The sequence below is a fragment of the Anguilla anguilla genome, chromosome 2 (genome assembly GCF_013347855.1).
Source record: "Anguilla anguilla isolate fAngAng1 chromosome 2, fAngAng1.pri, whole genome shotgun sequence".
In the NCBI taxonomy this organism is placed as follows: Eukaryota; Metazoa; Chordata; class Actinopteri; order Anguilliformes; family Anguillidae; genus Anguilla; species Anguilla anguilla.
In genome coordinates, this window is record NC_049202.1 from 76,521,788 (window position 1) to 76,545,277 (window position 23,490).

The 23,490-nt window shown below is 46.8% G+C and overlaps 1 protein-coding gene across 4 annotated transcripts in view; it reads left to right on the forward strand.

Annotated features, from left to right (window-relative positions):
* The first annotated feature begins 9,462 nt into the window (after positions 1-9,462).
* LOC118221351 (dynamin-2-like) overlaps positions 9,463-23,490 on the forward strand; it is a 35,454-nt gene continuing 21,426 nt past the window's right edge. For 2 of the 4 annotated variants that reach the window (XM_035406343.1, XM_035406345.1), the window contains exons 1-10: positions 9,463-9,890; positions 16,682-16,755; positions 16,854-17,003; positions 17,164-17,367; positions 18,915-19,013; positions 19,599-19,759; positions 20,626-20,768; positions 21,531-21,666; positions 21,831-21,898; positions 22,728-22,866. In XM_035406343.1, the coding sequence (XP_035262234.1) occupies positions 9,730-9,890; positions 16,682-16,755; positions 16,854-17,003; positions 17,164-17,367; positions 18,915-19,013; positions 19,599-19,759; positions 20,626-20,768; positions 21,531-21,666; positions 21,831-21,898; positions 22,728-22,866 (1,335 nt within the window). In that variant the 5' untranslated portion in view covers positions 9,463-9,729. The remainder of the gene's footprint in view (positions 9,891-16,681; positions 16,756-16,853; positions 17,004-17,163; positions 17,368-18,914; positions 19,014-19,598; positions 19,760-20,625; positions 20,769-21,530; positions 21,667-21,830; positions 21,899-22,727; positions 22,867-23,490) is intronic. The other 2 variants (XM_035406344.1, XM_035406346.1) reach the window with 1 other exon arrangement.

Here is a 23,490-nt window from a genome sequence, read left to right on the forward strand (position 1 = left end):
ACTACACACCTCCAACATGGGCCCACCATAACACACTACACACCTCCAACATGGACCCATCTTAACACACTACACACCTCCAACATGGACCCATCATAACACACTACACACCTCCAACATGGACCCATCTTAACACACTACACACCTCCAGCATGGACCGATCTTAACACACTACACACTTCCAACATGGACCCATCTTAACACACTACACACCTCCAGCATGGACCCATCTTAACACACTACACACTTCCAACATGGACCCATCTTAACACACTACACACCTCCAGCATGGACCCATCTTAACACACTACACACTTCCAACATGGACCCGTCTTAACACACTACACACCTCCAACATGGACCCACCATAACACACTACACACCTCCAACATGGACCCATCTTAACACACTACACACCTCCAACATGGACCCATCTTAACACACTACACACCTCCAACATGGACCCACCATAACACACTACACACCTCGAACATGGACCCATCTTAACACACTACACACTTCCAACATGGACCCATCTTAACACACTACACACCTCCAGCATGGACCCATCTTAACACACTACACACTTCCAACATGGACCCACCATAACACACTACACACCTCGAACATGGACCCATCTTAACACACTACACACCTCCAACATGGACCCATCTTAACACACTACACACCTCCAACATGGACCCACCATAACACACTACACACCTCGAACATGGACCCATCTTAACACACTACACACTTCCAACATGGACCCATCTTAACACACTACACACCTCCAGCATGGACCCATCTTAACACACTACACACTTCCAACATGGACCCATCTTAACACACTACACACCTCCAACATGGACCCACCATAACACACTACACACCTCGAACATGGACCCATCTTAACACACTACACACTTCCAACATGGACCCATCTTAACACACTACACACCTCCAACATGGACCCATCTTAACACACTACACACTTCCAACATGGACCCATCTTAACACACTACACACCTCCAACATGGACCCACCATAACACACTACACACCTCCAACATGGACCCATCTTAACACACTACACACCTCCAACATGGACCCACCATAACACACTACACACCTCCAACATGGGCCCACCATAACACACTACACACCTCTAACATGGACCCACCATAACACACTACACACCTCCAACATAGACCCATCTTAACACACTACACACTTCCAACATGGACCCATCTTAACACACTACACACCTCCAACATGGACCCACCATAACACACTACACACCTCCAACATGGGCCCACCATAACACACTACACACCTCCAACATGGACCCATTTTAACACACTACACACCTCCAGCATGGACCCATCTTAACACACTACACACCTCCAACATGGACCCATCTTAACACACTACACACCTCCAACATGGACCCACCATAACACACTACACAACTCCAACATGGACCCACCATAACACACTACACACCTCCAACATGGACCCATCTTAACACACTACACACCTCCAACATGGACCCATCTTAACACACTACACACCTCTAGCATGGACCCATCTTAACACACTCCACATCTTCTACACATCCTCTGTAAACCCAGTGATTATACAGTTTAGGCCAAAAGTTTACATACAACTAGACTAAAGATACAAAGATTCAAACTCACATTTCATGTTAGCGTACATTTATTTTGACAAGTCAATTAGGGCATCTACTTTGTTCACATCAGAGGTAATTTTAAAACAATCGATTAGAGACAGATTTATTTCAGCTTTAATTCACTATATCAGAATTCCCTCCTGAATGTGGGAGGTAAGATTTTCTTTAGTATAGTGGCGCAGAGGCTAGCAAACTATTTAGAAAGGAATAGTTTAATAGATATCACAGTGCAGAAAGCAGGAATCTCAGGTTTTGCAGGGTGCATAGAACACAGTTGCATGATTTGTCACCAGATTCAGACAGCCAAGATAGAGAAAAGAGATTTACATGTGGTATTTTTAGACCTGGCAATTGCGTTTCGTTTGGTACCGCATAGCCTTATTTGGAGTGCTTTTGATTTCTTTAGAGTGCCAGGGGTGATTGTAAACTTGGTGAAAGCATACTTCCAAGATATTAGAATGTGTTTTAGTACTACAGATTTTACAACAGCATGGCAGAGACTAGAGATAGGCATCATGGCAGGGTTTACCATTTTCCCACTAGCATTCACAATGGCGATGAAAGTAATTATTAGAGGATCAACGTGGGTGGTAGGTGGGGAGAGACGCATCCCACCAATTAGGGCTTACATGGATGACATGACACTGGGGACCATGACAGTGCCTTGTACAAAAAGGTTACTAGAGAAGTTCAATGAGAATCTCAAATGGGCTAGGATGAAGATTAAGTCTAATAAGTCAAGAAGCATTTCATTGACCAGAGGGAAGATGGGGACCTGTCGTGTCTACTGTGTTCAGTGACGGCAACTTTGAGGCATATTCTGTCAGGCTGTAAGACTAGTCTTTCTCAAGGTCGGTATACATGGCGACATAACCAGGTTTTGAAAAGCTTAGCAGCAGCAATTGAAAGCAGAAGAGTACAGGTGAATTCAGGATGTAATCGGGTAGAGAGTGCAGCCATTCAATGTGTCCGTGAGGGAGAGTAAGGTAGAGGAGGCAGGGTTTTAGGCAGGCAGGAGTCAGGCCACCTAAAAGGAGATAATGATTGGGAGATGCAGGTAGATTTGGGAGGAAAACTCGTTGTTCCACGAGAGATAGTTAACATTAACTTGAGGCCTGACCTAGTGCTATGGTATGCGAGTCAGCGGATAGTTTATTTCATAGAATTGATGGTGCCCTGGGAGGATTCAGTGGAGGAGGCTTATGAAAGGAAAAAGCTTAGATATGCAGATTTGGCAGCAGAAACTGAACAGCGAGGATGGAAAACTAGGGTTTGTCCGGTAGAAGTGGGATGCAGAGGGTTTATAGCTCGATCGACTATATCATTATTGGGAGAGCTGGGGATTTGTGGGAGGAGTTTGCGAAAGGCGGTAAATGAGATGTCGGAAGAAGCATTGAAAGAAAGTCAGTGGATTTGGTTGAGGACAAATAATGTCAGCTGGGGGCCAAAGTAAACAAAGGGTAAGAGTATTCCTTTTCTTCCCACACACAGTACATGTTACACATACCCACATACACACACGCACACACACAGTACATGTTACACATACCCACATGCACACACACAGTACATGTTTTACATACATACACACACACACACACACGCACACAGTACATGTTACACATATCCACATACACACACGCACACACAGTACATGTTTTACATACACACATACACACACACACACACAGTAAATGTTACATACACGCAGTACATGTTATGCACTTGCCTGTTGCGTTGTCCTTGGCGGGTGTTTAGAGGTGGTGTAGTTTCCAATGTGCTGCTTGCTCTGCTGTGGATGTTTCTCTCAAAGCTGCAGCTGGCCCATAATGCACCAGGCACTCAGAACTTCCAGTCACAGCCTCTTCTTCAGGTGCCTTATGCAGACGCTCCTCTTCTATCTTTCCTGGGCAGTGCTGATGGGTAAGCGGGTGTCAGCGGGTGTATTTGAGCTCAGTATTCCCAGGCTTTTTACAGCAGTCTCAGTGCTGGCTGGAATCTGAAACAAGCTTAGCTTGGCCGTTAAACCTGCCACTAACTCAGGCAGGGAAGAGTGTGTGCAACCAGTGAAAATATGAAGCACGGCACACACGCGTTATTCAATGCATAAGTATGCGTTTCCTCACAAATAAAGCAGGAAGGTTTGCATGGCTTGTTCACCTGATGCAGGATTGTTTGCCTTTCCCTGGACACCCCTCCCTCTACTCCCACAAAACAAATATTAGCAGAGCAAATCAGTTCGTGTCAAACATTCAACAGTTCAATGTCAAAAATAAACCAACATTCAACAAAATCCTTTACACAAACAAGGAATTCCCATTGTAGCCATATCCCGCCTGTGGCACTTCCACACAAGCAATGTGGATATTAAAGCAGGTCTTACAGACAGGTAGAGAGACAGCAGGTCTTACAGACAGGTAGAGAGACAGCAGGCCTTACAGACAGGTAGAGAGGTAGCAGGCCTTACAGACAGGTAGAGAGGTAGCAGGCCTTACAGACAGGTAGAGAGGTAGCAGGCCTTACAGACAGGTAGAGAGACAGCAGGACTTACAGACAGGTAGAGAGACAGCAGGACTTACAGACAGGTAGAGAGGCAGCAGGACTTACAGACAGGTAGAGAGGCAGCAGGACTTACAGACAGGTAGAGAGGCAGCAGGACTTACAGACAGGTAGAGAGGCAGCAGGACTTACAGACAGGTAGAGAGGTAGCAGGCCTTACAGACAGGTAGAGAGGTAGCAGGCCTTACAGACAGGTAGAGAGGTAGCAGGCCTTACAGACAGGTAGAGAGACAGCAGGACTTACAGACAGGTAGAGAGGCAGCAGGACTTACAGACAGGTAGAGAGGCAGCAGGACTTACAGACAGGTAGAGAGGCAGCAGGACTTACAGACAGGTAGAGAGGCAGCAGGACTTACAGACAGGTAGAGAGGCAGCAGGACTTACAGACAGGTAGAGAGGTAGCAGGCCTTACAGACAGGTAGAGAGGCAGCAGGACTTCCAGACAGGTAGAGAGGCAGCAGGCCTTACAGACAGGTAGCAGGTCAGGACAGTAGCCAAGAAAGTGGGCCTGTCTCTCAGATTGCAGGTTCCAGGTTGGCTGCTGTGGTTTTGCCTTAAATGCATGCCATGCAGGATTATTACCTTGAAAATATAATAGAATATCCATGCTAAGGACTGACAATATGTCTTTATACACTTTTAATGAATTTGTTCACCTTTACCTGTATTTGTTATTCTAAAATGTGTTTGGGACGTTTTGGGGCATGGCACTCTTTTCTGTGTGGAGGCGGTGGTGGGTGTGGCTACTGGGCCTGTGGTTTGGGATCAGCGGAGTGTTTGTTGAGAGCTAGCTAGCCACTGCAATTCCCTAGATACAGTGAAGCAAAAAGAGAAGCCAACACGGGCATTCAAGCTGATGTTTGCCAAGGGCTGTTGGACCTGTAAGTAATATTACCTCTACTTATCCAACTAGGTTTGCTTACTTCACTCTAGTGTTTCTTTTGCACCTCTACATCATGAACCTATGCACTTGTTGTACGTCGCTCTGGATAAGAGCGTCTGCTAAATGCCTATAATGTAATGTAATGTAATGTAGACATACGGTTGTTGACAGAAATGTCTGCTTTTCTAGTTATTTGCACATGTCTGGTTTGTGTTCGGTCCGAGTAACAGAGAGGCATGGCTGAGGTTGAGTGACAGGCTTAGGTTGAATGACAGGCTGAGGGAAATTGCAGGGAGGTGTGGCTGAGGTTGAGTGACAGGCTTGGGTTGAATGACAGGCTGATGGAAATTGCAAGGAGGCATGGCTAAGGTTGAGTGACAGGCTGATGTTGAGTGACAGGCTGAAGGAAATTGCAGGGAGGCGTGGCTGAGGTTGAGTGACAGGCTGAGGTTGACTGACGGGCTGAGGGAAATTTCAGGGAGGCATGGCTGAGGTTGAATGACAGGCTGAGGTTGAGTGACAGGCAGAGGTTAAGTGGCTGTAATTCTTTCCATCCCCTGTCTTTCAGCACAGAATGGAACATCAGCTCCCTCCAGAACGTTCTTTCAGACCTTCTACATTGTTGTATGGTGTGTGTATGTGTGTGTGCAATACAACATATGTGTTTGTTTGCATGTATGTGAGAGAGACAAAGAGAGTGAGAGAGACTAGATAAAGAGAAGAAAATGTGTGTGTCTGGGTGTCAAAATTGTGTGATTCTGTAGAAAAAACTCATTGCGCAGATAGCGTGATTTTATAAAATACAGTAATTCTGTAGAGATTGTGTGATTTTATAAAATACAGTAATTCTGTAGAGATTGTGCGATTTTATAAAATACAGTCATTTTTTAGAGATTGTGTGATTTTGCAGAATACAGTTTGCAGAGATTGTGCAGTGAGGGTGGGGTCTTTCTGTGCGTGTGTGCTGTTGCCATGGGTGCTGCTGCGATGTGCACAGGTGGGTACTGTTCTCTGTTCTTTTCTCCTTGCTCTTCCTGTGCTGCGAACATATACACCAACAAACTAGGATTGTAAAATTTGAAATTATTAAAGTGTGCTGTAAAATATAGTTCCAACAGTCAACCTGACTGCATTTTCAAATAAAAATTTTGTCTTAGAATTATTTGTTCAGCCACCACACAACTTTTTGTCATTTTTATAATCTTGATAATCCATTGACTGTTAATACTAACTATATTTAAAATGTTGTTTTCTAACTGTTTAATACCATGTAAGGTGACCTTGAATGTTCAAAAAGGCACCTGATAAATAAAACGCATTATTTTTACTGTATGGAGTTCAACGGATTGTTTTCCCCCACCATGGAGGCGTCATATTTATGCACTGTGATCATAGGTGACCCCGCCCCTTTCCTGTTGACTGAATCGTTTGAAATAAATACGCGTTGAAATACAAATGGAATAAATAACCCAGGAAATTAATAAAAGAGCCGAAATACAAAGTGTCCTTCAGAAATAAAAAATGTCATGAAATAAATGAGACAAAATAATTAAGACATATTTATTTCATTGCTTATTTGTTTATCAAATTTGGTCTTCCATAATGAAGCGCTGCAAATGTTACAGAGTCCCCTTGTGGTCATATGCCGTATTTCCTATGGCAGCACTTTGGAAGACCGGGGAAAGACACTTTGCCTGATAAAAATGTTTTCAATTGAACGTATCAAAAACGTGTCAACGTGCAAAAGGCCTACTGGCAACTTTATATAGCTACATTTTCTACCGCTGTAACCTCTGCCAAAATTAATTATTATCAAACAAAAATTCATAAATCTGCCTCTAACCCTCATCAGCTGTTCTCCATTTTCTCCTCTCTCCTCAGCACTCCTTCCCCACCTCAGTCCTCCCTCGCTGCAGATGACTTTGCAGTTTTCTTCGATGAGAAAATTGCAGACATCCGCAGCTCCTTCACGTCCACCACCACCCTTCCCCACTCCCCCAGCTCTGTTCCCTGCCCTTGTTTCTCCACTTTCTCTCCCCTCACTGACTCTGATGTTTCCCAGCTCCTACTCTCCCACCACCCTACCACCTGTGCTCTTGACCCCATCCCTTCCTCTCTCCTCCAGACCATCACACCTGACATCCTCCCATATGTCACCTCCCTCGTGAACTCCTCCTTGTCTTCTGGATGTTTCCCCTCTTCTTTCAAGCTGGCCCACGTCACCCCACTGCTGAAAAAGCCCACTCTGGATCCCTCTGTCATCCAGAACTACCGTCCTGTCTCCCTTCTCCCTTTCCTATCCAAAACAATTGAACGAGCTGCTTCTAATCAACTCTCCTCTTTTCTCTCCCTGAACAACCTCCTAGACCCCTACCAGTCTGGCTTCAGACCTGGCCACTCGACAGAGACCGCACTCCTCTCGGTCAATGAGTCGCTTCACGCCGCACAAGCAGCCTCCCATTCATTTGTCCTGATCCTCCTAGACCTTTCTGCTGCCTTTGACACAGTCAACCATCCCATCCTCCTGTCCTCCCTGGCAGCTATGGGGATCTGTGGCACAGCACTTGACTGGATTGAGTCCTACCTCTCCGGTCGCTCCTTCCAAGTCGCCTGGGCTGGTGCAGTATCAGCACCTCGCCCCCTTGCCACAGGAGTTCCCCAGGGCTCTGTCCTTGGTCCCCTCCTATTTTCCCTGTACACCCAATCTCTTGGTCCTGTAATCTCTGCCCATGGGTTGTCCTATCATTGTTATGCCGATGACACCCAACTCTTTCTCTCCTTCCCGCCCTCTGACACTCAGGTCTCTGCTTGCATCTCTGCTTGCCTGAGGGACATCCAGAGCTGGATGGATAACCACCATCTTAAGCTGAACCCAGGCAAGACGGAGATGATCTTCATCCCTGCTCCATCCTCTAACCTTCTCGACTTTTCTATTTCCCTGGGGGACACTGTGGTGTCATCATCACCCACCGCAAAAAACCTTGGAGTGGTGATGGACAACAGACTGTCCCTCTCCCAGAACATCACGGCGGTGAGTCGAACGTGCAGGTTCTTCCTGTACAACATCCGGAGAATCCGCCCCTTCCTCACCACCTACGCAACCCAGCTCCTGGTTCAAGCGATGGTCCTGTCCCGCTTGGACTACTGCAACTCGCTACTGGCTGGTCTGCCAGCATCCGCCATCAGACCCCTGCAGCTCATCCAGAATGCTGCAGCGCGTCTGGTCTACAACCTCCCCAGACATTCCCATGTCACCCCCCTGCTCACTGACCTCCACTGGCTGCCTGTTATGGCTCGCATCAAATTTAAGTCCTTGGTGCTTGCATACCAGGCAGCTAAGGGGTCAGCACCAGGGTACATTCAGAGGATCATCAGACCCTACACACCAGCCAGACCTCTCCGTTCTGCCACCTCTGGACGCTTGGCACCTCCCCCTCTTCGCGTCTGCACTTCCCGCTCCCGTCTGCTGTCTGTCCTGGCCCCTCGCTGGTGGAATGACCTCCCCGTGACGGTCAGAACAGCAGAGAATCTCACCACTTTCAAACGCAGACTGAAGACTCATCTCTTCAGGCTGCACCTCTCCCCACCCCTCCCTAGCCTATAGTTCAGCTCACTGTACCTAGCTAGGATAATTTGATTATGTTAGTGTATCTGGCAGGATTGTTTTTGTATGATTAAGTGTGATTCCAGTGCTAGTTTGTACTTGGTAGGATTCTTGCTTGCTGAACAAGCTTACTCTACAGGGTTGGAGTCCTGATCGATGTGGTCACTTCTGGCACTACGATCCTTACTTCACTCTAGTGTTTCTTTTGCGCCTCTACATCATGAAACCTATGCACTTGTTGTACGTCGCTCTGGATAAGAGCGTCTGCTAAATGCCTATAATGTAATGTAATGTAATATGCAAGCCAGGTACTGGCAAATAATTTCTCACTCATCACACATTTCAAAATGACAGCCTGAAATTCAGAGACAGTGACATGGAATGATAATTGTCAATGGCTTACACATGATCAAATACCATTCGCTAAGTCAAAACACCCAGACAAAAATGGATCAGGCTGGCAAGAAGAAAAACAGTCCCTGTCAGCTCGAGCGTAAGGTGAACAGAGTTAGAATACGCATATCCAATATCCCACAGCTGCGGGTGCTGGGCAACGCTGCCGTTTAATTACAGCAATCAAATCCGTCTACGTTGACCCAAACGGGAATTCCTCAGGATGTCAAAAAGCGACACCCATTCTCCCAGCCCAACATCCAGAAGAGTGGCAGCAGTTTTCGCCAATGGTTGAAGTGTTTTTGCTTGACAGGAGGCGGACCTCTAAGCTCTTGCGGAGGTCGGGAGTCGCCTGACCGGATGGTAGAAGTTTTGTGTAGCGACTGGAGTTTTATTTCTCGTATTGAGTCTACTAGTGCCTTTCGTTGCAATCTTTAACGATAGTTTCCTTATATTTCTGGATGTTCGATTATTCTGTTGAGAACTATTAAACAAAACAAACAGAAGTAGAGACTGCTTCCAAACAAAAGTGGACCAAGTATCTATCCATTCCCAGTTTACGAATCCAAAGTAAAACCAAACCTAGCGGTAAACAGCTATGGGGAACCGGGGGATGGAGGACTTGATTCCCCTCATCAATAAATTGCAAGACGCCTTCAGTTCCATCGGACAGAGCTGTAACTTGGACCTACCGCAAATCGCTGTGGTTGGAGGGCAGAGCGCCGGGAAAAGCTCAGTCTTGGAAAATTTCGTCGGGAGGTACCCCAACATCAGTTTTATTATGCATTGTCTTAAGAAGCATATGTAACGTTATAAGCGAACAATATCATTGGACAGCCTGCGTAATTCATTGGCATATTTTTTGCTTGTGAGTTTGTCTGTCTGTGCTCTCGTTTTAAGTGACTACTTTTCCGTGCTGGAACGGTACCATTTTTCAACAAGAGTTGCGCTTTTGCCGTAGTGGAGGCGCTCAGGAAGGAAGTGTACGGCGTACAGCAGGGAAAAAGTAAGGGAACTGTCGTATTTTGCGGCTGTTGCGTGGCGCGCCGAAAAACTACGGAAACTGGAACAAGGAGAAAATAGGCGGAGAGTTGTGGAATTTAGTTAGGAAACACGGGAACCATGTTGTGATATTAATATTATAAAGTTTGAATTGTCCGGGGCATTGGTGGTATAGTGGTAGAGCTCCCGTCTGCTACGCCGGCGACGCGGGTTCGTATCCCGGCCAATGTCCCCCTGGCGATGCGCAAGCCAGTGCATTCGTAGTGCCGGTCCCAAGCCCGGATAAATGGGAGGGTTGCGTCAGGAAGGGCATCCGGCGTAAAACATATGCCAAATCAAATATGCGGATCAGGATGATCCGCTGCGGCGACCACGAACGGGAACAGCCGAAAGAAAGGGGGGGAAAAAGTTTGAATTGTCCGTTGAATGTTTCGTTGAAATAGCGATTGCAGACGTTTGTACGTGGACTCGATTTATTTTCGTCGCGTAGCTGGCTGGTAAGAGAGAGTGTCAGACGCAGTTATATCAATTGTGATATCAAATGTTGCCCTGTTTTATGTATGATAGTTGTTCAGACAACCTAGTAACTTAACAGATCCACAAGCCTTTTCAGAATAGCCCAGGTATAGAAAATTACACAGCGAATGTTCAATTCTAAGGTGGAACGTTCACCTGAGTATGGAAGTTAACTGTTACTTTGAGCACAAGTGCTCTTATAGAAATCCACCTAAGTGAAACCGACTGAAAATATAGTTTAATAACGGATTCGCTCTTAGCATATTAAAACATTTTGCGAATTCTCCGGCTAATGCTACGATATATCGTCATTAACTGTTGAATGATCTGGAGATGAGGATTGCTGTAAGTCAGGTGTCCTCGCGGACAGGTGTGGTCACGTGACGGCCTTTGCCCTGCAAGCAACGCACATAACATAATATAATGACGAGAACAGGCCGTTCAGCCCAACAGTGCTCTCCATTTCCCTAACTAAATTAGTGCTTTCTGATTTCCTACAGACTATATAGTATCTAACACTGTATCAAGCCTAGTCTTGAAAACAGCTAAAGTTTCTACTTCTACTACGTGACCTGGCAGGCTATTCCACAATGTCATTGAAATTGCAGTGTGTCAGGCCCATGCTGTGTTCTATGTTTTTTTTAAGTTGGTGTTTCATAATTACAGTAATGAAAACTAATATTTGCTGTAATGTATTAATCAAAAGCAGGGTCAAACCTGTAACGACTAGGTTATAAACAACGATGTCAATGAAGCTAAACACAGAGATTTCACATAATAACGATTATCAATGCTATGCACTTAACTCATAAGTGAAACAATCTAATGAAAATCATTTTCAATTTTTCAAACAATTTTTTAGTTATATATTCAACCACGTGTCTCTTAAGAGAGACAAATTTAAAATCATATCAAATCAATTTTATGTGTACAGTGATTTTTTTTTACAGAGAACGGTCACAAAGACCCTTTACAGAGTAGCAGAAAAAGAGCAAGAAACAGAAAAATAAAGCAAAAGCCAGGCCTGAATGCCCAAATGGTAAAAAAGCACAAGCACATGAGGTAAAAAAAATAAATTACAAAAAGAACAACTCCAAGTAGGGAGAACAGCCCTCAAATGGTGATGAGAAAAAAAACTCCCCATATTGAGGGGGTGCCTGTCCTCCACTGGCTGGTCTGCAGCAGGTTACAGGTGCATTTCTTTTAAATGGTAAATGGTAAATGGACTGCATTTATATAGCGCTTTTATCCAAAGCGCTTTACAATTGATGCCTCTCATTCGCCTTTTAACTGTAGGACTGTGACTAGATGCTGTTTCTGACTGTAGGACTGTGACTAGTTGCTGTTTTTGACTGAGGACTGTGACTAGGTGCTGTTTCTGACTGTAGAACTGTGACTAGTTGCTGTTTTTGACCTGAGGACTGCGACTAGGTGCTGTTTCTGACTGTAGGACTGTGACTAGTGGCTCTTTTGACTGTAGGACTGTGACTAGGTGCAGTTTTGACTTTAGGACTGTGACTAGTTGCTGTTTTTGACTGTAGGACTGTGCCTAGTGGCTGTTTTGACTGTAGGACTATGACTAGGTGCTGTTTTTGACTGTAGGACTGTGACTAGGTGCTGTTTTTGACTGTAGGACTGTGACTAGGTGCTGTTTTTGACTGTAGGACTGCGACTAGGTGCTGTTTTTGACTGTAGGGCTGGAACTAGTGGCAGTTTTTGACTGTAGGACTGTGGCTAGGTGCTGTTTTTGACTGTAGGGTTGTAACTAGTGGTTGTTTTTGACTGTAGGACTGTGACTAGGTGCTGTTTTTGACTGTAGGGCTGGAACTAGTGGCAGTTTTTGACTGTAGGACTGTGACTAGGTGCTGTTTTTGACTGTAGGACTGTGACTAGGTGCTGTTTTTGACTGTAGGACTGGAACTAGTGGCAGTTTTTGACTGTAGGACTGTAACTAGTGGTTGTTTTTGACTGTAGGACTGTGACTAGGTGCTGTTTTTGACTGTAGGGCTGTGACTAGGTGCTGTTTTCGGCTGTAGGACTGTAACTAGTGGTTGTTTTTGACTGTAGGACTGTGACTAGGTGCTGTTTTTGACTGTAGGGCTGTAACTAGTGGTTGTTTTTGACTGTAGGACTGTGACTAGGTGCTGTTTTTGACTGTAGGACTGTGACTAGGTGCTGTTTTTGACTGTAGGACTGTGGCTAGGTGCTGTTTTTGACTGTAGGGCTGTAACTAGTGGTTGTTTTTGACTGTAGGACTGTGACTAGGTGCTGTTTTTGACTGTAGGACTGTGGCTAGGTGCTGTTTTTGACTGTAGGACTGTGACTAGGTGCTGTTTTTGACTGTAGGACTGTGACTAGGTGCTGTTTTTGACTGTAGGACTGCGAGTAGGTGCTGTTTTCGACTGTAGGACTGCGACTAGGTGCTGTTTTTGACTGTAGGGCTGTGACTAGTGGCTGTTTTTGACTGTAGGGCTGTGACTAGGTGCTGTTTTTGACTGTAGGGCTGTGGCTAGGTGCTGTTTTTGACTGTAGGACTGTGACTAGGTGCTGTTTTTGACTGTAGGGCTGTGACTAGGTGCTGTTTTTGACTGTATGACTGTGACTAGGTGCTGTTTTTGACTGTAGGGCTGTAACTAGTGGTTGTTTTTGACTGTAGGACTGTGACTAGGTGCTGTTTTTGACTGTAGGACTGTGGCTAGGTGCTGTTTTTGACTGTAGGGCTGTAACTAGTGGTTGTTTTTGACTAGGACTGTGACTAGGTGCTGTTTTTGACTGTAGGACTGTGACTAGGTGCTGTTTTTGACTGTAGGACTGTGGCTAGGTGCTGTTTTTGACTGTAGGACTGTGACTAGGTGCTGTTTTTGGCTGTAGGACTGTGACTAGGTGCTGTTTTCGACTGTAGGACTGCGACTAGGTGCTGTTTTTGACTGTAGGGCTGTAACTAGTGGCTGTTTTTGACTGTAGGGCTGTGACTAGGTGCTGATTTTGACTGTAGGACTGTGGCTAGGTGCTGTTTTTGACTGTAGGACTGTGACTAGGTGCTGTTTTTGACTGTAGGGCTGTGACTAGGTGCTGTTTTCGACTGTAGGACTGTGACTAGGTGCTGTTTTCGACTGTAGGACTGTGACTAGGTGCTGTTTTTGACTGTAGGACTGTGACTAGGTGCTGTTTTTGACTGTAGGACTGTGACTAGGTGCTGTTTTTGACTGTAGGGCTGTGACTAGGTGCTGTTTTCGACTGTAGGACTGTAACTAGTGGTTGTTTTTGACTGTAGGACTGTGACTAGGTGCTGTTTTTGACTATAGGACTGTGGCTAGGTGCTGTTTTTGACTGTAGGGCTGTAACTAGTGGTTGTTTTTGACTATAGGACTGTGACTAGGTGCTGTTTTTGACTGTAGGACTGTGGCTAGGTGCTGTTTTTGACTGTAGGACTGTGACTAGGTGCTGTTTTCGACTGTAGGACTGCGACTAGGTGCTGTTTTTGACTGTAGGGCTGTAACTAGTGGCTGTTTTTGACTGTAGGGCTGTGACTAGGTGCTGTTTTTGACTGTAGGACTGTGGATAGGTGCTGTTTTTGACTGTAGGACTGTGACTAGGTGCTGTTTTTGACTGTAGGGCTGTGACTAGGTGCTGTTTTTGACTGCATGACTGTGACTAGGTGCTGTTTTTGACTGTAGGGCTGTAACTAGTGGTTGTTTTTGACTGTAGGACTGCGACTAGGTGCTGTTTTTGACTGTAGGGCTGTAACTAGTGGCTGTTTTTGACTGTAGGGCTGTGACTAGGTGCTGTTTTTGACTGTAGGACTGTGGATAGGTGCTGTTTTTGACTATAGGACTGTGACTAGGTGCTGTTTTTGACTGTAGGGCTGTGACTAGGTGCTGTTTTTGACTGCATGCCTGTGACTAGGTGCTGTTTTTGACTGTAGGGCTGTAACTAGTGGTTGTTTTTGACTGTAGGACTGTGACTAGGTGCTGTTTTTGACTGTAGGACTGTGGCTAGGTGCTGTTTTTGACTGTAGGGCTGTAACTAGTGGTTGTTTTTGACTGTAGGACTGTGACTAGGTGCTGTTTTTGACTGTAGGACTGTGACTAGGTGCTGTTTTTGACTGTAGGACTGTGGCTAGGTGCTGTTTTTGACTGTAGGGCTGTGACTGGGTGCTGTTTTTGGCTGTAGGACTGTGACTAGGTGCTGTTTTTGACTGTAGGACTGTGACTAGGTGCTGTTTTCGACTGTAGGACTGTGGCTAGGTGCTGTTTTTGACTGTAGGACTGTGACTAGGTGCTGTTTTTGACTGTAGGGCTGTAACTAGTGGCAGTTTTTGACTGTAGGACTGTGGCTAGGTGCTGTTTTTGACTAGGGCTGTAACTAGTGGCTGTTTTTGACTGTAGGACTGTGACTGGGTGCTGTTTTTGACTGTAGGACTGCGACTCGGTGCTGTTTTTGACTGTAGGACTGTGACTAGGTGCTGTTTTTGACTGTAGGACTGTGACTAGGTGCTGTTTTTACTATGTTCTTGTGTTGCAGTACTCTGTGGTAGAAACCTTGAGCAATATGGTCTGAGGCATGGTGGTGTCGGGGGCACCACCCTGAGCATATGTGGTAGCTGCTGCTCTGGGGAAACATTCCTTGTGCCACCCCTGGGTAGTTCCCCTGTCCTGTTTCAGCATGTAGTCGTCTAGCTCTTTAGTGCAAATCCCAGCCCGATAACAAACAGGTTTAACTGTGCTTCAGCCCTGTGGGTGTCTGCTTGGATATTGGCTAATGAGGAGGAATACATTGTATGGGTACAAAGTATGGGAGCGGGAGTGTGAAATTTGTTATGTTTGCTATATGACTGAGGCATTTGGATTTGACATGAAAAGATGAGTTTGAGACGTATGATGTACAATCAGATTTTTTTTAAAACAAGCACAGTAGATTGGCATTTTGACACTTAATAAAAAATTGTCTGTACAATAGAATTAGAAATAGAATTTACTGTAGAAGCACAGGTGATTAGAGTGTAGAAGCACAGGTGCGTTTACTCTAGAAGCACAGGTGACTCTTTACTGCAGAAGTAAAGGTGAGTCTTTACTGTAGAAGTACAGGTGACTTTATTGTAGAAGCACAGGAGATTCTTTACTGTAGAATCACAGGTGACTCTTTACTGTAGAATCACAGGTGACTTTACTGTAGAAAGACAGGTGAGTTTACTCTAGAATCACAAGTGACTTTACTGTAGAAAGACAGGTGAGTTTACTCTAGAATCACAGGTGACTTTGCTGTAGAAAGACAGGTGACTCTTTACTGTAGAAGCACAGGTGTGTCTTTGGCTGCCATGCACTCACAAATAATAATGAGCGAACCCCAATACTACACTGGATTCCAGGGTTTTTAAAAATTTGTTTTAGAAGAGTTTAAGATTCTGTTGTTTTTTAATGCAAGACATGGACTAGCTCCTGTCTATACACAAAAGCTGGTTGTTCCAGAGTCCAAGCCGAAGGCCAATGTGCTGATTCTCTGGGCTCGGGTATCGTTTCTCCATCATTAATAATGAATACATTTGCTTCACATTCATTCATTTTGCAGTAAGTCATGTGACATGGCCACAGTGTTCAGTAACCCTCTTCACTTGCTGTTGTTCCTGTAGCCCTCTCTACTGTAACCCTAGCCCTCTCTACTGTAGCTGTGCTGCTGTTCCTGTAGCCCTCTCTACTTTAGCTGTGCTGTTCCTGTAGCCCTCTCTACTGTAGCTGTGCTGTTCCTGTAGCCCTCTCTACTGTAGCTGTGCTGTTCCTGTAGCCCTCTCTACTGTAGCTGTGCTGTTCCTGTAGCCCTCTTTACTGTAGCTGTGCTGTTCCTGTAGCCATGTAGAGTGTGATTCTACTGGTATACCGCGTATACCACCCACCCCTAGTGAGTGTGATTCTACTGGTATACCGTGTATACCTCCCACCCCTAGTGAGTGTGATTCTACTGGTATACCGTGTATACCTCCCACCCCTAGTGAGTGTGATTGTTTCAGTTTGATTCTGTTTTATTCTGTTTTTCAGGGATTTTCTTCCTCGAGGGTCAGGCATTGTCACCCGCAGGCCTCTTATCCTTCAACTGGTGCACAACAAAGCAGGTGTGTGTGTGTGTGTGTGTGTGTGTGTGTGTGTGTGTGTGTGTGTGTGTGTGTGTGTGTGTGTGTTTTGGTCTCTCTTATCGTCTCTCTCTCTGTAGAATATGCAGAGTTCCTGCACTGTAAGGGACGGAAGTTTGTGGATTTTGAGGAGGTGCGGATGGAGATTGAAGCAGAAACAGACAGAATCACAGGATCCAATAAGGGCATCTCCCCCATCCCCATCAACCTGAGAGTGTACTCTCCGCATGGTAACACACTGCCTGTAAATTACACACATTACATACACAGGTATTACCCTTAACCTGAGACTATATTCCCGTATTGGTAACATGGTTGCATGTGGTATGGGTGCTAATAACAGAAGTGTGTGTTGGGTAGACCTCAGTTTTACACCCTGCTCTCTGTCAGTGCTGAACCTGACCCTGATTGACCTCCCGGGAATGACCAAGGTGGCGGTGGGGGACCAGCCCCTGGACATCGAGCACCAGATCAGAGACATGCTGCTGCAGTTCATCACTAAAGACAGCTGCCTGATTCTGGCTGTCACTCCTGCCAACACTGACCTGGCCAACTCCGACGCCTTGAAGATTGCAAAGGAGGTGGATCCACAAGGTAGGGCTCTGAGCAGCCAGGTAGAGCTCTGAGCAGCCAGGTAGAGCTTTGAGCAGCCAGGTATAGTTATGAGCAGCCACGTAGAGCTCCAAGCAGCCAGGTAGGGGTGCGAGCACTCAGGTAGAGCTCTGATCAGCCAAGTAGAGCTTTGAGCAGCCAGGTAGAGTTATGAACAGTTAGGTAGAGCTCTGAGCAGCCAGGTACATTACATTACAGGCATTTAGCAGACGCTCTTATCCAGAGCGACGTACAACAAGTGCATTAGTTCACGGTGCAGAGGTGCAAAAGAAATACACTAGAGTGAAGTAAGGATCGTAGTGCCAGAAGTGACCACATCGATCAGGACTCCAACCCTGTAAAGTAACCTGTTCAGCAAACAACAATCCTACCAAGTACAAACTAGCACTGGAATCACATTTGCCTAATCAGACAAAAACAATCCTGCCAAATAAACTAACGTAATCGTATTATCCTAACTAGGTACATTGAGCTAAACTATAGGCTAGGGAGGGGTGGGGAGAGTTGCAGCCTGAAGAGATGAGTCTTTAGTCTGCGCTTGAAAGTAGTAAGATTCTCTGCTGTTCTGACCGCTACGGGGAGGTCATTCCACCAACGAGGGGCCAAGACAGACAGCAGACGGGAGCGGGAAGTACAGACGCGAAGAGGGGGAGGTGCCAAGCGTCCAGAGGTGGCAGAACGGAGAGGTCTGGCTGGTGTGTAGGGTCTGATGATCCTCTGGATGTACCCTGGTGCTGACCCCTTAGCTGCCTGGTATGCAAGCACCAAGGTCTTAAATTTGATGCGAGCCATAACAGGCAGCCAGTGGAGGTCAGTGAGCAGGGGGGTGACATGGGAATGTCTGGGGAGGTTGTAGACCAGACGTGCTGCAGCATTCTGGATGAGCTGCAGGGGTCTGATGGCGGATGCTGGCAGACCAGCCAGCAGCGAGTTGCAGTAGTCCAGGCGGGACAGGACCATCGCTTGGACCAGGAGCTGGGTTGCGTAGGTGGTGAGGAAGGGGAGGCAGAGCTCTGAGCAGCCAGGTAGAGCTCCAAGCAGCCAGGCAGGGCTGCGAGCAGCCAGGTAGAGCTCTGAGCAGTCAAGTAGAGCTCTGAGCAGCCAGGTAGAGCTCCGAGCAGTCAGGTAGCGCTCTGAGCAGCCAGGTAGAGCTCTGAGCAGTCAGGTAGCGCTCTGAGCAGCCAGGTAGAGCTTCGAGCAGCCAGGTAGAGCTCTGAGCAGCCAAGTAGAGCTCCGAGCAGCCAGACCTTCTAACCCCAGAGCGTACTCACACTGTGGGTATAGAGATGACCTCCTGACCCCAGGGCGTACTCACACTGTGAGTATAAAGATGACCTCCTGACCCCATAGCGTACTCACACTATGAGTATAGAGATGACCTCCTGACCCCAGGGCGTACTCACACTATGAATATAGAGATGACCTCCTGACCCCAGGGCGTGCTCACACTGTGAATATAGAGATGACCTCCTGACCCCAGGGCGTGCTCACACTGTGAATATAGAGATGACCTTTTCACCTCCTGCCAGGTCTGCGTACCATCGGCGTGATCACCAAGCTGGACCTGATGGACGAGGGAACAGATGCCAGAGACATCCTGGAGAACAAACTGCTGCCGCTACGCAGGGGTAAACACTTACAGGCTCTTATACACACTTATACACTACTGCTACACGGGTAAACACTTACAGGCTCTTATACATACTTCTACACTACTGCTACATGGGTAAACACTTACAGGCTCTTATACACACTTCTACACTACTGCTACACGGGTAAACACTAACAGGCTCTTATACACACTTATACACTACTGCCACATGGGTAAACACTTACAGGCTCTTATACACACTTATACACTACTGCTACACGGGTAAACACTTACAGGCTCTTATACATACTTCTACACTACTGCTACATGGGTAAACACTTACAGGCTCTTATACACACTTCTACACTACTGCTACACGGGTAAACACTAACAGGCTCTTATACACACTTATACACTACTGCTACACAGGGGTAAACACTTGCAGTCACTTATACACACTTATATACGCATGTGCTAACATGTGAACATGCACACACTTCTGGTCGCACTATAAAGAGAATATGTTGCAGTAACTGCTGTATGTTATTCATGCTATTAGAGTTATGCCTGCAGGCTACATTGGTGAAGCGCAGTCAGAAAGAGATGCATGTTATGTCTGTAGGCTACATTGGTGTGGTGAACCGCAGTCAGAAGGACATTGACGGGAGGAAGGATATCCGCGCAGCGCTGGCTGCTGAGAGAAAGTTCTTCCTGTCTCACCCTGGGTACAGACACCTAGCCGAGCGCATGGGCACCCCTCACCTGCAGAAAACCCTCAACCAGGTGTGTGCTTTTACATACCACTCACACAGTGCACTGCCTCACGCACGCACGCACACACACTGCACTGCACTGCACTGCCTCACACACACACACTCACACTGCACTGCCGCACGCACGCACGCACACACACTGCACTGCCTCACACACACACTCACACTGCACTGCCTCACACACACACACACACACTGCACTGCCTCACACACACACACTCACACTGCACTGCCTCACGCTCGCACGCACACACACTGCACTGCATTGTCTCACACACACACACACACACACACACACACACTGCACTGTCTCATACACACACACACTGCACTGCATTGCCTCACACACACACGCACACTCACACACTGCACTGTCTCACACACACACACATGCTCACACTGCCTCACACGCACACACACACACTCACACTGCACTGCCTCATGCACGCACGCACGCACACACACTTCACTGTCTCACACACACTGAGACTGCACTGCCTCACACACACACACTCACACTGCACTGCCTCACGCACGCAAGCACACACTTCCTTACACACAGACACACACAACTTTTACATAGTATTTTATTTATTTATTTTTTTACATTGTATCCATTTACACAGCTGGGTATATATACAGAAGCTATGCAGGTTAAGTACCTTGCTCACGGGTACAACGGCTGTGTCCTACCCAGGAATCGAACCTATGACCTTTCGGTCGCAAGCCCAGTTCCTTACCCACTGTGCTACACTGGTGCCCCACAATTACACACACACACACACACTGCACTGTCTCACGCATACACTCACATACTGCCCTCTCTCTCTCTCTACCTCTCTCTCTCCCTCTCCCCCCCTCTCTCTTTCCCCTTAGCAATTGACCAATCACATACGAGACACTCTGCCAGGCCTACGCAGTAAGCTGCAGAGTCAGCTGCTCTCTCTGGAGAAGGAGGTTGAGGAGTACAAGAATTTTCGCCCTGATGACCCCACCCGCAAGACTAAGGCCCTTTTGCAGTGAGTATCACTGGAGTAAAGGTTCTGCCGCAGTGAGTATCACTGGTGTAAAGGTCCTGCAGTGAGTATCACTGGAGTAAAGGTTCTGCAGCAGTGAGTATATCTGGAGTAAAGGTCCTGCAGTGAGTATCACTGGAGTAAAGGTCCAGCAGCAGTTTGTATCACTGGAGTAAAGGTCCTGCAGCAGTGAGTATCACTGGAGTAAAGGTCCTGCTGCAGTGAGTACCACTGGAGTACAGTTCCTGCTGCAGTGAGTACCACTGGAGTAAAGGTCCTGCAATGAGTACCACTGGAGTAAAGGTCCTGCAGTGAGTATCACTGGAGTAAAGGTCCAGCAGCAGTGAGTATCACTGGAGTAAAGGTCCTGCAGCTGTGAGTATCACTGAAGTAAAGGTCCTGCAGTGAGTATCACTGGAGTAAAGGTCCTGCAGTGAGTGTACCACTGGAGTAAAGGTCCTGCTGAAGTGATACTCACTGGAGTAAAGGTCCTGCTGCAGAAAGTATCACTGGAGTAAAGGTCCTGCAGTGAGTATCACTGGAGTAAAGATCCTGCTGCAGTGAGTATCACTGGAGTAAAGGTCCTGCAGCAGTGAGTATCACTGGAGTAAAGGTCCTGCGGTGAGTATCGCTAGAGTGAAGGTCCTGCAGCAGTAAGTATCACTGGAGTGAAGGTCCTGCAGCAGTGAGTATCACTGGAGTAAAGGTCCTGCAGTGACCATCACTGGAGTGCAGGTCCTGCAGTGAGTACCCTCTCCTTTCCAGGATGGTGCAGCAGTTTGGGGTGGACTTTGAAAAACGGATTGAGGGTTCTGGGGACCAGGTGGACACGGTGGAGCTGTCGGGTGGAGCCAGGATAAATCGGATTTTCCACGAGAGATTCCCCTTTGAGCTGGTCAAGGTACCTCACCCACAGCCAATGAGTGACCCACCCTCCACTGCTCACACATCCTCATACACCTTCAAAACCAGAATTCTAACAAAAAGAATATATAATGTTCTGTCCCTATATTATTCCTCTCGCTCTCTTACACCCCCCCCCCCCCCACAATTTCTCTCTCTTAGATGGAGTTTGATGAGAAAGAGTTGAGACGAGAGATAAGTTATGCTATCAAGAACATCCATGGTGTGAGGCAAGTGTGCGGTCTGTGCCTCACAGCGTCTGTACCTCACAGTGTCTGTTCCACAAACTCTGTACCTTACAGCGTCTGTACCTCACACTGTCTGTTCCTCACAGTGTCTGTTCCACACATTGTCTGTACCTCACACTGTCTTTACCTCACAGCGTCTGTTCCACACACTGTCTGGACCTCACAGTGTCTGTTCCTCACACTGCCTGTACCTCAGTGTCTGTACCTCACACTGTCTTTACTTCACAGTGTCTGTTCCACACACTGCCTGTACCTTACACTGTCTGTACCTCACACTGTCTTTACCTCACAGCGTCTGTTCCACACACTGCCCGTACCTTACAGCGTCTGTACCTCACACTGTCTGTACCTCATGCTGCCTGTGTCTCATAGTCTGTGTACCTCATTGTGTCTGTACCCTAGTGTCTGTTCATCGTTGTTTCCAATGTCTATATTTGTTGTGTTTGTACTCCTCAGTCTCAGCAGTGTTATTGCCATTGTTAAACACTTTAATGGTGTCTGCCATGAGATACCTCTGACTTTATCTGCTACATTACATCTCCACCCTTTACTTCCTTGCTTGGTTCCTTTTCTCTCCCACTTTTGCTCCAACTATACTTCAGTTACTTCCACTCCACCTTGCTGTGTGCATGTGTGTGTACATGTGAGTGGGATTGTAAGTGTGTGTATGCGTTTTGCCCTCCCATCTCCTATCCCTGCCTCTTAGACTTTTCCTGTCTGTCTGACTGCTTCCATGTCTCTGTCTGTCTGTCAGTCTGTCTGTCTGACTGCTTCCCTGTCTCTGTCTGTCTGTCTGTCTGTCTGTGATCAGAACGGGCCTGTTCACTCCAGACCTGGCCTTTGAAGCCATCGTGAAAAAGCAGTTGGTTAAGCTGAAAGAGCCGTGTCTCAAATGTATCGATCTGGTCATTCAGGAGCTCATCAACACAGTCAGGCAGTGCACCAACAAGGTATTGCACAGACTCTGCCCAGCATGGGGGTGGAGCCACACAACCCGCTCAGCATAGCGCTGGAGCCACTAGCCTCACACTTGCTTGGGCATGGTTGTTGTGTTTGCAGTTGTGGTGTCACGGGGGGACAAGTTGCAGGTTTCTATCCATCTATGTCCATTTCTGCATCTCCAAAAGCACAGCACAATCCTCAGCACAATCTAACAGCACAGTACAGTATAATCTACTGCACAGTCTAACAGCACAATCTAATCCACAGCCCATCTAACAGCACAGCTCAATCTAATCTACTGCACAGTCTAACAGCACAGCACAGTCTGATCCACAGCACAATCTGACAGCACATCAGTCTAATCCACAGCACAATCTAACAGTGCAGCCCAATCTAATCCACAGCACAGTCTAACCAGTAGCACAGCACAATATCATCTTCAGCACAGTGTACACTTCCCTTTTTACAGTGTTGAAAGGATGGCGGTATTGTGTATTATCAGCAGCCATGCACCCTGCTCCTGCCGAATGGCTGAAGCTAAGCAAGTGTGGGCTTGGTTAGGATGTGGATGGGAGACCACCTGGGAAGACTAAGTTGCTGCTGGAAGTGGTGTTGGTGGGCCAGCACAGGGC